Here is a 14,866-nt window from a genome sequence, read left to right as displayed (position 1 = left end):
ACCAACTCGGGGTTTCGATGTGTGTGTGTGGGGGGTGATGAAGACGAGAGAACCGGAGCAGGTCACATTCCACAGACCACATGAGAATAAAGAATAAATCCTCCCGCTCGCACTTTCACTTCCTCGTCCGCTCGGTTGTCAGCCTCGTACTTCCTCATTGCTGCCGGAGCCTCGCGACGGGAGATCCTGCGCTCGTGGCGGCCACGATGCAGCTCGGTACCGGGGCAGCGGGAGGAGGAGGAGGAGGAGGCGGAGGAGGAGAAGGAGGAGGAGGAGGAGGAGCAGGAGGACCGGCCGAGGCTCCTTCCCGCCGGGAGCTCCACGACGAGTACGCGCGCTGTCAGCGGGAGTCGCGCGCGGAGGGTCGGCCGTGCCGCGACGCCCGGCTCCTGGACAGGGTGGCCCGGTATCTGGCGACGGGGCGGCCGGCGGCTGCGTCCGCGGCCACGTTCACCGTGTTCCCCTTCTACCGGGCGGTGGCCGAGGGCCGGGGAGCCGGCGGCTGCCAGGCCGAGCGCAGGAGGCACCTGTCGGCCGTCGCCAAGGCCGCCGAGCTGCTGGAGACCGTGTGCGTCAACCTGTTCCTGCAGCCGTGGAAGAAGGAGTTCAGGACGCTCAAGGTTCCTTCGTCCCTTCCCTTCTTGTTCTCAGCCCCGTCAACTTGTTGTTGTTGTTGTTGTTGTTGTTTTCTTCAGCAGTATCACGACAAAAACTACCAAACTAATTTGCACCAACACTGATGGAAAGAGGGGACGTGGGCAAAGAGAGACCGAGCCCGACCGATATGGATTTTTGGGGGCCGATATCGATATTAGGGAGTACAAGATTCCCGATACCGATACATATATAGATATAGATACATATATATCTATATCTATATAGATATATAGATATAGATATAGATATATAGATCTATATATATGTATCCTAAGGGCTCAGTAGGGTTAGGTTTCACAAATCACGTTAAGTTGTATTCACAATCTTTTATACAGGAATGAGGTGGATAAGGAAAGTGACCTTAAATGACTTCTGCTTGGCATTATACATTAAATACAAAAAGAAAAAAAATGTATTTGACTGTTCAGGGCGGGGGCTCCCATTGGAGGGGAGGGGCAATTCAATGGTAGAGGAAACACTGTATATATATATATATATATACACACATTTTTTTTATCTGTCAATGGTTCCTCAGATATCGTTATCAATTTATGACAAAGAAATGCAATTAACAGTTTAACCCCAAACTTTATCACAAATAACTATAAATTGCAAAGAAGAAAAAAAAAAGAAAGTAAATAGCAAAAGTAAAAGTACAACCACCTAAATAGAACTTGAATTAAGAAAATAAACATTTATTTTTCGTGGAAAGAAAACATGAATGCACATTTAAAGGCTCATAACTGTTGGCCGATAATACCGGTCGGGCCCTAAACAAGGCTCTTCGATGTTGAAGAAAGTGATTTCATAATCCTGGATCATCCGGCCCCTTCGTCCAGATCTGTACCGTACCTCAACTGTGTTCTTTTTTATGGTCCATGTCATGTCCAATCAGTTTTTGTGAAAATCTGTTCGGTAGTTTTTTTTCGTAATCCTGCTGAAAATCCAACCAACCAGCAGACAGACAGACAGGGGGCGAAAACATAAACTTCCTTCCTTGGACATTATTCTTCAATGACCAACTTAAAGATTTCTTCGATGAATAACAATTTCTTAACAGGCGTTTTCTGTTTCTGTGTCTCTCTCAGACGTTCACAGGTCCGTTTGTTTACTGTCTTCTACCAGCTCTCAGCAGTTCCACCATTCAGTCAGTCCTGGCGTCTATTGGCTACCTGCCCCATGCTGATGCCCCGCCAAGGTACGAACAAGGACACGAGGCACAGTCAATACTGTAAACACACGGTTCTTACGTCTGATTTTGAAAATGTGTGCAAGCCAACGGATTTTAAAAAATGTCCGAGGACATTTGAGGGACAAACGGGGAGAGGGTTTGCCGACTTGCTGGATTCAAGCCAGTCATCTGTGCGAAGCGTCAGGTCCAGCCACTCTTCTCTCCTCATCTCGTTCTCCGCTCGTCTTGTCCAGTGAGTTCCGACTCCGTGAGGACGCCGACCCAGACAGAGCCATACTGGTGGGCTTCGAGCTGCTGCTGGCCAGGGTGGAGTGTCTCCACCTCCTGGAGATCCTGGAGAAGGATCAACTGGGACCACAGGTGAGAGCGAGAATCCTTCAGGCACGTCTCATATTTGCCAAACTCTTAGAATTTGCTACGTGATTGAAGCGAGTTGCCTTTAAAACAGGGTGAAAATGAAGAAAGTATTGCTCATAATGTGGACACAAACCACAGGATCAAGAATAAAAGGCAGTAAAGGGAAGTTAAAGGAGGAATCGACTTCCCGGCTGTATCGAGCGGAATCCAACTATGACAGAAGTTGGCTTTTAGAAAAGAGAAATCAATACTTAATGCTCGTAACATTGTGGGCAGCCTTTTAATCGAGCCCACTTTGATTGAGTGTAGCTCAGCACCGTGTAATATCAACATGCCAGACTGACGTAATGCCGGGTGTCTCCCTTTCACCGCAGGAGTGGCTGGAGGTTCTCCGGAGGAGAGCGGGGCCGACCAAACTGGACGAACCCGCGGAAAAGAAGACAACGGCGGCGGAAAAAGAAGCAGAGGAGGAGGAGGAGGAGGAGAATAAGGAGGAGGACGGGGCAGACCGAAAAGAGGTAGGGCAGAGTGCAGAGGGCTGGTTGACTGTGGGGACAAATAAAAGAAAATAAAAAGGAGCTGAGAGCAACAGAGAAATCAATAAACACAATGTCAATGTGGTTTCATGCTGGATGCAACAGTTCTTCATACATCAGCATTGAAAGCACTTAGCGCTAGTTCACATTCACTCATTCATACGGTGCTTCTACGTCTTACATCCCATGCTCACGCCGACAGCATGTAATAGGTCTGCTAATAAGTCATAAAGGGCGGAATCGTCGGCTACAGACGGTCCTACTCTCCCTACGGGAAAAAAAAATTGGATTTGCCTTTTTTTAACACACAAAAAGTGGCACGACAGACCGCAGACTCCGAGGTTGACGAACCTCCCAGGGCCCTCCACCAGCCGGCTGAGGCCTGCACTGACCTCGCCTCTCATTTGTTTTATTCCCCCCCCCCAGTTACCTGTGTATTCGGACACCAGGCGCGCGGCGAAACCGCAGGCCAAGCCTCGACACTGCCGCCTCACCAGCGCCGACCAGTCCATCATGGAGATGCAGAGGACCTACCCTGACCTGGCCTTCAGGGGCCGCCCCCTGCTGCCGGACAAACCTCACCGGGCCAAGAGCGGCAGCAAGGCTGTTCATCCAGCCGGCGATAATCACGGTGGCGACGGTAGAGCCGCGGAGATCCCCAGGAGAAACTGTGTCAAAGGCGCCAAAGCTCCTCCTGCAACTATCGGCAGTAAACACGGCGGGAGAAAAGGCGATGACGCGCTGGCTGACGGCGGCAGAAGTGGCGCCTGCAAGGACACCGCGCCCCACGACACAGACGGAGGCAGAGGGGACGAGGGGCTCCTCAGTGGTCCTCCGGCCATTTCCCTTCGCGTCGCTCTGAAGACGCCGGGCTCTGAAGTCCAAGCAGAGCAGACCCCGAGGCCTGGACAGTGTCAGGCCACAGCGGAGCCCTCAGGCTGGGCGCAGCAGCAGGCTGCAGCAGGTAACACAGAGACAGTGACAGCATTGTGTGTTTATCATACAAAACAGTCCTCGGCTCTAGTTTTTCTGTTTTTGTTGTTGCTGTACTGAAAAGAAATTGCACCCTGCGGTATGAATTTGAAAACTCTTGCTTTTTCACTTGTGTAGAAAACCAGAGGCCGACCACACGGGAGCTTCCGTCTCTGAGCTCCGTGGACGAGGAGGAGCGGGATCTGCGGGAGCTGGCCGAGAGGATGCAAGAGCTCAACGTGCGGGAAACAACCAAAGAGGAGGTGCCGAGAAAGGCGGAAAACACGAGCGGGGAGAACGCGAACAAAGAGAGGAGGAGGAAAGGGAGGAGGACGAGCGCGGAGGGAGAGGCGGCCGAGGAGGAGCTGAACCTCTGGAAACCGGCGGCGGAGAAAGGTGCGGCGCCGAGCCGCGATGCCGCTCGATGCAGCAGATCCTCTCAGGCCGATACTGCATCGACCAAGGAGCAGCAGCCGTCGGCCCTGAGCGGTGCAGACGCTCAGGGCTGCAGCGGAGGGGGAGGCGGCGGCACGAGGCGGCAACCAGAGGGAGAAGATACGGCGACGGGCCGAGGAAGAGGGGAAGAGGAGCAGCTGGCACAAGGCTTTGTTATTGTCGACCATCAGAAGAAATAACAAAAGCCTCAAGGTTCATTTACTATAAGTCAGGATGTAACTGTACAGATAAGGTACAGATTTTGTACACTTTTATTTTGAAAATCTGCTCTCAGGAATTTTTTCAGCTGCTTTGGGTGCATGGTAACAAGTTTTGGATTAGAGAACCGCACACACACACACACACACACACACACACACACACACACACACACACACACACACACACACACACACAGCTGTTACATTGCATTCAATCCTGTTATATTGCATTATGCTAATTTCCTTCATCAATGTTTATCTTAATTTCATCATATAAACTGTTGCTATGTTTAAATACGACACTGAAAAGTTGTGGATTAAAAAAAACAACAGTATTTGTTTTTTTTCATTTGAGCAGAATTGAAAAGCAGACCCTGTTTACTCCTGTACGTTTTTCAGTAATGTGTCGTGTGACAAAGTTTTGATGGAGGAGTAACCCTTTATTTACTTCTATTTATATGAATGAATCGACCTTTTACTGTTTTTTAACCACCTCACAATGCAGATGGGACAGATCATAAAACTTGTCTGCTTCAACAGAACTCTTCACTTCAGGCTTTACCCAACACTATGTCTGAAGTGATACTGCCATAACTGAGGGGACGCAAAGTTACCTTCCGTCGTCCTTTTACTTATTCTTAATCACAGACCACATTAACTGCAACATCCAATGGGATCCAAGTCCCAGCTGGACGACCTCTGTTGCATGTCTTACCTCTGCGTCTATGACTGCATCTAAACGTGTGTGTGGAGAAATCGGTAGTAAGATGTCAGTTGCAGCGGAGGAACATGCATGAGTTCATGGATGATTAGCAAACAAATTAAGAATCTTATTCACCTCACTCACTCGCTTTTCATGTGAGACAAAAACCTTCAACGTTTACATCTTGACTCCATTTTCATGAAATATCAACAGAATAGCTTTTTTTAGCCTTGTTATGAACAGTGTCTCATCTCAAGTATCAGATTGTTGTGCCTATACCATACGAATATTACCAAAGCAGTTCACTTGTGGTTTGTTAGTTTGCCAAATGATTTTCTATAAAAACCAAACTTCTGAAATGCTTCAGTATTTAATGCTGTTTAATAAAACCAAACAATGAATTTGTCCATATAAAATAAAATGTAAACTTGACCTCCGCCTGTCTCGCTTGTTACCCAGGGTAATGTTTTCACCCGTGTGTGTGTGTGTGTGTGTTTATATACAAAATGCATTGCCCCTTCAATGCTTTTCATTATTTCAATGTTGTAGTTGCCTGAGATGCAGTAAATTTTTTATCTTTTTTTATAAAGCTGCAACAAATGATTATTCTTTTAATTAATCAATTGTTTCCTGTGAAACCTGTGTTTCCTTTTTTCATTAGTTGCAGCTTCAACTTGACAACTTCAACAACAAGAAGTCAAAACCTCAAAATTATTCAAATCATATAAAGGAAAATCAGAAAAAATGTTTCAGAAGTGATCTTTCTGCTGAACAAGCCTGGTTGGTTTTCTGTGCTTTAGAAAAATAATGTAAAAGGAAATATGTTTTTAAATCTTACAAAAATTGATTTAAATAAACAACTAATAACATTTTTACATCAATATGCTCGTGCAAATGGTTGAAAACAATAGTATATATTCAAACAATGTTGGCCAGTTTATTAATTTAGAGTATATGTCAGGCTGCATTGGACAAAAAACAGGATTCATGATTGCTGACATTTTCTTCCTCGATAACATGAAAGAGCAGGAATGTTTAAAATCAAACTTTGGGATGCATGATTTATGTTTTTACTACAGTTTTACTGACTTGACAAAACATGTATAGCAAAGCCTTCATTAAAAAAAAGATCTATAGACAAACAGAAGATCTTTTTTGCGTTGTAATTAAAACGTAAAGACTCACTTTGCGTTTTAATTACAAAGTGAGTATAAGTGGAATGTTTCACTTGTACTGAAGTTCGTTCTGTTTCTGAGGCGTCTCCACACTGAAGGTGAGAACACTTTTTAACATAATTAAAAGCTAATGAATATGAGCACGTACTTGGGTACAAAAAGAATCTGATTCTTAAATAAGAAGCTATAGTCATGAAAAGCTTAAGTAAATGTAACAGGTCAGTGCTGTAACTATGGTTTTGTCTGTACGACTGTATGTTTGAGTATCAGAGGCAGCCAGCTGCGAGGATCTTGTCCCGGTTTTCTTCATACTGTTGCAGCATCTTCTGGAGGTCGTGGTCAGCTGGGATCACCTGCACATACAAAAAGTTTTTGTTGTAGACACAGATCAGAACTGGAATGGTGCTGTAGAGCGTATGCCTCCTCCTAAACTTGCACACACTCATAGATATCTGTCGCCTAAATATGTCTGATTACTTTTCATCGAGATCCATAACAATCTCCTTGGCAGAGTTAATTACAACTGCTGCAGGAAACAAAAAACACAGGTCTCTATGACACCTGGACATGAAGACAGAGAGACGGAGTGGAAACATCTCTCTGTGCAGCTTTACTGCGATAATTCAATGGAAAGGCGTTGTCCGTGTGGCCGCCAGAAACTACCAGGCAAAACGTGCTGAATGTACAACATCTACACAAACCACAGAGGAGAGTTATTCACCAGAACTGGAGCGGGAAGAGGGGAGGAGGTCCCCTTGATGAGCCAGTCCTCATGCAGCTGGTGGATAGACTCCAGATACTCCTGGTGGACAAAACACAGACAAAACACAACGGCACATTAGGAACCATCATTCTCTACAAACCTATTCATTTCCCTTTAGGTTAATCGACAGCTTGTCTGCTCTATGAAGTGAAATGATTTGCCTCCTCACCAGTGGAATGACTTTTTCCTCCTCTCTGCACCTCTGCTTCAACCTCTCGTGGCAGGTCTGAGGAGATGTCTGCAGGTAGACTGGAACAACAGGGCAAAGTCATTTTAACGTACGACATCAAGCAGTTGCAAATTCTAAGACAAGAGAGTTCATTACACTTGCGTTCCTGCACAGTGGAATGTTTGTCTGTATTTCTTATTTTTATTAAATGTGCGTCTTTGTTTCTTCTCTGCGTTATTCTCACCAATCAGATCGACGGGAATGGAAATGTTGGTTGTGATCCAATCAAACCACTCGCTGAGAACAGCATGGTCCACCTCTGGCATTTTCCCACTGGAGAAAAAACAAAGTCAACCATCAGCGTCAGGACATCACCATTTATCTGTATGTACGCTGTCGAATTTAGGCCACATGACGAAAATAACTCTTGGTCCGATGCAGGCACCGAGGGTCCTCAGGCCACAGACAACCATACCTTCTGAAGAGATTCTCCACAAAGATGTACTTGGCACTGAAGATGGACCGCTCCATCATCTTGACAGGATGGCTGGTCTGGAACCGACAGCAGACCTTTAGCACATGCAGCTCATTTCCCCGTCAAGGTTCTATGTTTGCATCACTAGTGTGTTTGTTTCTAGCCAATAGTGCACCGACTTACTACGGGCGACAAGTGACGATCCAACATGGTGAGTTGAATGTAGGTCTGCAGTGTGATCCCCCAGCGCTCAGGGTCCTGGTACATCAGAGCCTGAGGGGACATACACAAACAGCTGACACGACCAGCATGGCGGACATGAAGATAATCAATTCACCTGCTTCTTTAACTACTGGACATTTCCACAGGGTTTGATGTAGATATCAGTCCCCTGAGGCCGCAGACTAATATTTTTGCTGACATTTCTGAACCTTTTGTTAAACTTTCCCTAAAAATATAAAGTCTGATATCAGGTCAGTGGAACCACACAAAGCCACAACACGGTCATGTACAGTACCAGAGGGTTGTGTCCACGGACGTTCCTCCATTTTGAGATTGGCTCTGTGAGGATCTGGGGTAAACAAGACAGAAGAGAAGAATGCTGATTTAATGAACACTTCTGATGTTCCAGGGTCGCAAAATTATTTTTATGAATATTCAGCTTTCGGGAAAATCTCAAAGGGAAAAGAATGGGACTGAAGCAGGAGGTTGCAAAGTGTATAAAAGCTAAAACTTGTATAAGAACACCTCAAAACTCAAGTTGTGTAACAACCAGAGTGGAACTTCCTGGGAGCATGTGCACAGAACTCTCGAGTAAGCACAGAAGGACTTTGCTTTGTTGTACCTCTATGTTGCTAGTTTTGCTGAAATACTCCAAACACGTTGTCTTCCCGCTGGCAATGTTCCCCTCAACACAGATCTGAAAACAGAGAGAATTATTTAGTATGTCAAGAGCCATGATTTGTATCTTAGTATCCCACAAGACAAAACCGCAGCCAACATAATGAGTGTGTAGATCATCTTGGGGTAGTGTACTGTACTGTGAGGAATGAATGCAAGGAAATTAAAATCTCACTGGAGAGACTCACCACTGGTTTCTTCTCTTCTCCGTTCCGCGCAAGCTTCCCTTGGAAGGAAGACAACATAGTGAGACAAGACTTCACTTCCCACAACTCCCAGCGCTGGCCTCTCAGGTCAGCAGGCTACAGCGAGGTGAGAGACACAGAAAGATGTTAAAGATGGTACAACAGGTAGAGCTCAGTGTGTAAGTACATGTCTAGAATTGTTCTGGTTGTGTAATTCAGGACTTTGGAAATCAAACTTGGTCGGGACACACACCGTACGCACTTACAGAGTAAGAAAGAGAAAAATCTTCCCCACGATTGAAAACACTGCCACAGTGATACCTGCATTGTTATAAAGTTGAAGTGTAAGTTTGATCATTAATGTTAGTTATTGAGAAAACACAGGTTTGTGTGATATCTGTGCAGAGTAATTAAAATGTTAATCCGCTGGTCCACTAGGTGGCAGCGACCCTCTGTTGTTACGGTTGAGTTTCCCCTATAGACGAGCACAGAACAAGTTCAGTGAGTGATGTGCACCTGTCTGCGATGTTATTCATGCTGCACCATGAGTTCTCAGGAAGAAAATAAAAAGCCTTAAATGAGCAATAAGAAGCCTCCCGTGAGTTACTACAGTGAGATGAACTACAGTGTTGATACACTTCGTCCACAATAATACCGTTCAGTCTTAAAACTCATCAAGTCCGTAACGTTTACACCTGGCGAGCATTAACGGCCATACTGAAAAAAAACCTAATTTGAGAATAATGTTGTAATATTATGTATATAAAGGTCCTAATTGAGAAAAAAGTTATAACTTTAGAAGAGTGAAGTCATATTTTAATTAGAAAAAAAAAATCACAATACTACAATAATAAAGTTGTAATTTTATGAGAGAAAAAAACTAATATTTCTAGTAAAATACATAACATTACATGAATAAATACATGATTCAATGCGAAATAAAGTAATTATTATCTCAGGAAAAGGAAATCAGAGGCCATTTCCTTCTGTTAGAAAAGGCAACTGGCTCCATATCCGTCTTGTTCCCTCTTCCTCGGAATAGAAACTGAACTCTGCCTGTATTTTTTTCCTCAGAATATTAAGACTTCATTCTCGAAATATTTCCTAAAAGTGGCCCTCATAATAATAATAATAATAATAATTATCCGACGGCCACTTCACTACTTAAAAAAAATATATATTTCCCCCATAACTTTATTTTGTACCAAACAAAACAGGTTTATATATTCTTTTCACTCAGATGATGTAGTACAAAAACAAGGACTGAGCCAATATAAGAAATAGAACATTTGAAAAAAGAAAATAAGTTTTGTTTTTAACAAATAATTAAATTAAATACCTTATACACCATAGTAAGAAAAGTTAAACTTTAAATGAAATAAAAGAGGTTTTAAAATAGAGATCGTCCGGATTAAAAAAGTGCAAGTTTTCATAAACAATCACGGCTTTTTCTTCAATTAAACAGTTCATTTTTGAAAATTAAAAAAGAGGTTTAGAGCCAATAAGGCACTGCACTAAACTTCTGGGTTGACACTAATGTATTGGATTTGCCAAGAAGTATTTTTGTTTTTGTGAAATCTGAATACTATCAAAATATTTTTTTCCTCGTAATATTTAGACTTCATTCTCGAAACGCTGTGTTTCAGTTTGAACGAACTGAAACTCACTACTTTGGGGGAAACGATCACGCAGACACCAAATAACTTTTAGTTATTCTTTAGTTATTCTTTTTTTTACAGTCACGGTTCGACTGCCAGCCGTGGATGCAAAGACGTGTTGCTTAAACTTACTGTCGATAGCAATAGTTCCACCTCGTCGTCAGTCCAAGCAAATAAATCCTCGCTGTTTGCTTTTCACCTGTCGCTCGTTTTTATTCTGCAACCAGCTACAGACAATTGACTTCCTGTTTACACACGCACGCGCATGCCCAGTGTGACATTTAAAGGGCAGCGACAGTGAGGACTTAGCTTTAATGCTAACGCTAACCCAGTGACCAGTATGACATTGTTCCTCCACAGACGCCGAAACTGTGTTCAATCTTAACTGTCGTCTGTAAGTAAAAATATCAAATAAGTACTAATACTTTCACGGAGCAGTCCGGGGTATTTTGAGGGGCAATGTGCCCACTGACCTGCGGTAACGTGCTGCGTGCTGCTGCGTGACCGGCTCTGGCTCATGCTGACGCTCCGGGCACCGACCGTTAGACCTCGGTTACATCCCGCCGCCACGGCACCGCGAGCGGACAGCAGTGTGAGACACCTCGACAGCAGCGTCGCACCACCGGCGGTCACAGACATCTCACACTCATCCGTAGATGTTGTGAAACGTGCCCATGAACGTCCCCTATCAAACAGGGGGAAATAAAACTGAGGCGTCTTCTTCCGTGTTATGTCAAGCAAACAGCGCCCTCTACTGTACAGGAGGGTGTACGGCCACTTCACTACTTAAAAAAAAATTTCCCCATAACTTTATTTTGTACCAAACAAAACAGGTTATAAATATTCTTTTCACTCAGATTATGTAGTACAAAAACAACGACTTAGCCAATATAGGAAATACAACATTCGACTAAACAAAAAAACTTCAAATAATTAAATTAAATACCTTATACACCATGGTAAGAAAAGTTCAACTTTAAATGAGAAAAAGAGGTTTTAAAATAGAGATCGTCCGGATTAAAAATGTGCAAGTTTCCATAAACAATCGGGGCTTTTCTTCAATTAAACAGTTCATTTTTGAAAATTAAAAAAAGAGGTTTAGAGCCAATAAGCCACTGGGCTAAACTTCTGGGTTGACATCCAGGAATTATGTGGTATTATTACCGCAACCTACTTCACTTGACTGTGGATTTTTTTTACCGGCTAAACTGGGATAAAAAGACATAACCACACACAATACAGAAATCAGTCAATCACATTTTATTTGTACAACTCATATTCACAAACTATAGAACACATCATAGTACACTGTCAAAAAAGATGTACGACTGAGAGAACACCATTCAGTCAGAACCTGAGAAAGCTCAAGAGGAAACTGAACGTTGTGGACATTTTACAGCAAGATTCACAGAATGAATGTTATGGTCGTTTCATACAGTATAGTCATTTTTTGGTTGTTGTTTGTTTTGTGATTCTGAGCCACACTCCATACCAGTAGGTGGCGGTATTGCACTCCTTCGTTGTTTGCCAAACGCCATAAAATAATACCAGAAGAAGAAGAAAAAGCAGAAGCAGCAGCAGCAGCGAGTTGATCAGAATGGCAGCAAACTCGGAGAACAAACTTCAGCTGGTGCACAGTCACATCCGGGCGTTTCCGGACTTTCCGAAGGAAGGGATCTTGTTCAGGTGAGCGACTCGTCTCTGACATTCAACCCGCGTGTCACGGTCCCGTCGTCGGCCTCGCCTGCTGATGTGCAGCACGACGCTGCGGTTGGCTCAGCCTACCGTTCGGAAGTTAAGGGAAAAGTTAAGGGGAACTTAACTTACAAGGCTGAGCGACCTGTCCTCCATATTTTACAAGGTCCAGGTGGAAAACGATCTATCTGGACCTGGTCCAATGTGCTCTCGAGGTGAATCGCTGCGAAGCCACCCTTTTCTATAGCATTTTCACAAATAGAATAAAAGTTTCACAAATCTGAAAATATATATTACAGAATCTCTGGCCTCCCTGTGACCATCTAGTCTAGATTTGACGGGTCTCGGAATAGTGGTTTTCTATCTGGACCTGGTCTCATGTGGTCTCGAGGTGAAAAAAGCTGCAAAATCACCCTTTTTTTCATTTTCACAAACAGAATTAAGGTTTCACAAATCTGAAAATATGGCCTTTGGCCAAACATTTGACACGGACCCTCTTGTATGTTTTTCTATGTTTAATATTTAATTGGTTTGGACTGTGGGCGAAAGTAGTGTCATAAAGATAACGTGACATCATTGAATATTTGGGGTGACTAGATTAATTAACTAGAGTGTGTGGTGGAGGGAGAATAGAATACATCAGATATACAGTAAAAGGAGGCAACTATCCCTAGAAATGTTCATAATTGATGTACATTTGAAATGACTGTATCCGGAATGTGATGTGTGTATCTTGCAGAGACATCTGTCCCATCCTGAAGGACCCAGCGGCTCTGACCGCAGTGACCGACCTGTTCGAAGAACACGTGAGGCAGAATCACAAGCAGGTCGAGTTGATCGTCGGTAGGAAAAACCGAAAACTGCCCCGCTGACCTCATCAATCATCGCTGTCCACATTTATATTCAGAATATAGACTGATTAACTATTACCTCTCCTGATGTGTATTTCTACTGCAAATCTGCCTAGTCTGACAATTTCTGTAATCTTCTTCTGGTGTGTGTGTGTGTGTGCGCGTGCGCAGGTTTAGATGCTCGTGGTTTCCTCTTTGGGCCTCTGCTCGCCCAGCGGCTGGGCGTCGGCTTCGTCCTGATCAGAAAGAAAGGCAAACTGCCCGGAGCCACTGCGTCTGTCGCATATGATTTGGAGTATGGGAAGGTAAACAACACAACACACACACATTTTCTTTTGACTGGTATTAATGTTCAGTTTACTTTAAACACAGATATGTAGGTTGGTGTAGTAGGAGTATATTTATTCTTTTCTTTTGCTAAACGAACTGGCCTTTAAACGGACCTGGGATGCTCATTAAAAACGAGTCTCACTTGTTTTCCCACCAGGCAGAGGCCGAGGTCCAGGAGGACTCGGTGGCTCCACGACAGAAGGTTCTGCTCATTGACGACCTTCTCGCCACTGGAGGTATTTTCTGGTCAGATAAGCTCTGACACCACCATGTTCACTACATTCAGTCTGACTGCAGAGCATTTGGTATGCATAAAAGTACATTGCTGAGAAAAAGTATTCATTTTATAGTTAAGTTATTGACTGCGACAGATTTGTCCACGTTACTTTGCGTCGTTTGTTATTGTGTGAAATTAAGTCCAACTTAGAGAGCAGCAGTAGATCGGATTGATTTTTTTCTGTCACTATGAAGATGCTCGTCAGAATGAATTCCCCTCCTATTTCCACCCTTGACGAAAACGTTTTGCTGTCATGGAAACCCACGTGTCTCTTGTTGCAGGGACGATGTATGCAGCCATACAGCTGATGAAGAAGCAGCAGGCCGACATTCTGGGCTGCATGGTCGTCATCGAGCTCAAAGAGCTGAACGGCGTCGACAAGCTCAAACCGCACAGCGTTTTCTCCCTGGTTCAGTACTGAGGACGGCCGCCGAGCAAAAGTATTCTGATTATTAATAATCTTTGGACAATGTGGTTTCCATGGTTCTCTGTAAGGAGTCTTAAAAATGTCTCTGACTTTCTGTTCCTTGCTGGGATCAATCACTTCAGCCCTGCGTGCCAAAACAGGAAGACGCAGCTATAGACGAGGGATGCACTTATTTTGAGTATAAAGGCATTTTATCTGTGGCAAGTTTCATTTTATAAAACAGCATCCATCTGTACTATATAATTAAGAGCTTACACTTCTGTTGACCGCTGTTTTTTATCCAATTAACTTTTAGTGCGTGTGTCTGAGACTTGAGCTCTGTGCAGTGCTATGCTCTCTGTGCGGTGCTCCATGTGTAGCATATTTGGCTGACTATTTCAACACATTTGAACACGAGTTCAACACATGGTACGATCACTCTCGCGGTAACGTGTTGCATCACTTCCGGTTGTTGGCGCTTCTGTGAACTGTGTTTATCCACCGCTCCTCCTCGTCTCTTTTTAACACTGCGGTTTCCTTGCCGGGAGGACAGGGCGGCTGGGTGACTGTCCGCAATAAGAGGCGTAGTCCTAAACTGAAGCTTCCTCCAACTCTAAGTAGCAATGATTTCATGAGCTTCTTTACTAATAAGATTATTACCATCAGATAATTTTTTTTTTTTCTTTTAGCAGAAAAATTCCATAAACCGTTTAGGAATTACATTTTGATGTAAGGTTAATCCATTTTCAGAGGCTCAAATGTATTTGGACAAAATATTATAAATTGTTAATACTTGGATGAGAGTGTAAAAAATCCTCAAAGGTTAATGCAATATTTTTGTTAAACCCCTTGAATTAAACCTGAAGGTCTAAAGACTAAAATCACTGAATGTTCCTGTGCGATATCCTC

The 14,866-nt window shown here is 43.8% G+C and overlaps 3 protein-coding genes across 5 annotated transcripts; 2 read left to right on the top strand and 1 right to left on the bottom strand.

Moving 5' to 3' along the window:
* Positions 1–80: 80 nt before the first annotated feature.
* si:ch211-189a15.5 lies at positions 81–4,532 on the top strand. The gene is made up of 6 exons (XM_035607031.2): positions 81–620; positions 1,746–1,855; positions 2,083–2,209; positions 2,581–2,724; positions 3,169–3,706; positions 3,853–4,532. The coding sequence occupies exons 1-6, from the start codon at positions 81–83 to the stop codon at positions 4,347–4,349; spliced, it is 1,956 nt and encodes a 651-aa protein (XP_035462924.2). The 3' UTR covers positions 4,350–4,532.
* Positions 4,533–5,986: 1,454 nt separating this feature from the next.
* tk2 (thymidine kinase 2) lies at positions 5,987–11,011 on the bottom strand. 3 transcript variants are annotated; one of them, XM_035607041.2, is made up of 10 exons: positions 10,872–11,011; positions 8,744–8,857; positions 8,500–8,574; positions 8,173–8,226; positions 7,839–7,928; positions 7,656–7,732; positions 7,425–7,513; positions 7,181–7,260; positions 6,970–7,050; positions 5,987–6,601 (listed from the first exon to the last, which is right to left on the bottom strand). In XM_035607041.2, the coding sequence occupies exons 2-10, from the start codon at positions 8,798–8,800 to the stop codon at positions 6,515–6,517; spliced, it is 690 nt and encodes a 229-aa protein (XP_035462934.1). In that variant the 5' UTR covers positions 8,801–8,857; positions 10,872–11,011; the 3' UTR covers positions 5,987–6,514. The 3 variants fall into 3 exon arrangements, with proteins under 3 accessions (XP_035462934.1, XP_035462933.1, XP_035462935.1); XM_035607040.2 differs by lacking the exon at positions 10,872–11,011 and adding an exon at positions 10,531–10,687; XM_035607042.2 differs by lacking the exon at positions 10,872–11,011 and adding an exon at positions 10,531–10,652 and having other exon boundaries at positions 8,744–8,781.
* A 915-nt stretch (positions 11,012–11,926) lies between these two features.
* Positions 11,927–14,841, top strand: aprt (adenine phosphoribosyltransferase). The gene is made up of 5 exons (XM_047334772.1): positions 11,927–12,084; positions 12,833–12,936; positions 13,116–13,249; positions 13,432–13,510; positions 13,833–14,841. Exons 1-5 carry the CDS (start codon positions 11,996–11,998, stop codon positions 13,970–13,972), a joined length of 546 nt encoding a protein of 181 aa, XP_047190728.1. The 5' UTR covers positions 11,927–11,995; the 3' UTR covers positions 13,973–14,841.
* The last annotated feature ends 25 nt before the right edge of the window (positions 14,842–14,866 follow it).

This window comes from Scophthalmus maximus, chromosome 10 (assembly GCF_022379125.1).
Source record: "Scophthalmus maximus strain ysfricsl-2021 chromosome 10, ASM2237912v1, whole genome shotgun sequence".
Lineage (NCBI taxonomy): Eukaryota > Metazoa > Chordata > Actinopteri > Pleuronectiformes > Scophthalmidae > Scophthalmus > Scophthalmus maximus.
This window is presented reverse-complemented; position numbering and strand designations above follow the sequence as displayed.

Excerpts from the sequence above, each read along its gene's own strand:
- aprt (XM_047334772.1), top strand. The coding sequence starts at position 11,996 with ATGGCAGCAAACTCGGAGAACAAACTTCAGCTGGTGCACAGTCACATC. Across the intron at positions 12,937-13,115 it reads GCAGGTCGAGTTGATCGTCG|GTTTAGATGCTCGTGGTTTC; the intron begins GTAGGAAAAACC and ends GCGCGTGCGCAG. Across the intron at positions 13,511-13,832 it reads CGACCTTCTCGCCACTGGAG|GGACGATGTATGCAGCCATA; the intron begins GTATTTTCTGGT and ends CTCTTGTTGCAG.
- si:ch211-189a15.5 (XM_035607031.2), top strand. The coding sequence starts at position 81 with ATGAGAATAAAGAATAAATCCTCCCGCTCGCACTTTCACTTCCTCGTC. Across the intron at positions 621-1,745 it reads AGGAGTTCAGGACGCTCAAG|ACGTTCACAGGTCCGTTTGT; the intron begins GTTCCTTCGTCC and ends TGTCTCTCTCAG. Across the intron at positions 2,210-2,580 it reads AGGATCAACTGGGACCACAG|GAGTGGCTGGAGGTTCTCCG; the intron begins GTGAGAGCGAGA and ends CTTTCACCGCAG.
- tk2 (XM_035607041.2), bottom strand. The coding sequence starts at position 8,800 with ATGTTGTCTTCCTTCCAAGGGAAGCTTGCGCGGAACGGAGAAGAGAAG. Across the intron at positions 8,227-8,499 it reads GCAAAACTAGCAACATAGAG|ATCCTCACAGAGCCAATCTC; the intron begins GTACAACAAAGC and ends TGTTTACCCCAG. Across the intron at positions 7,261-7,424 it reads CATTCCCGTCGATCTGATTG|TCTACCTGCAGACATCTCCT; the intron begins GTGAGAATAACG and ends CTGTTGTTCCAG.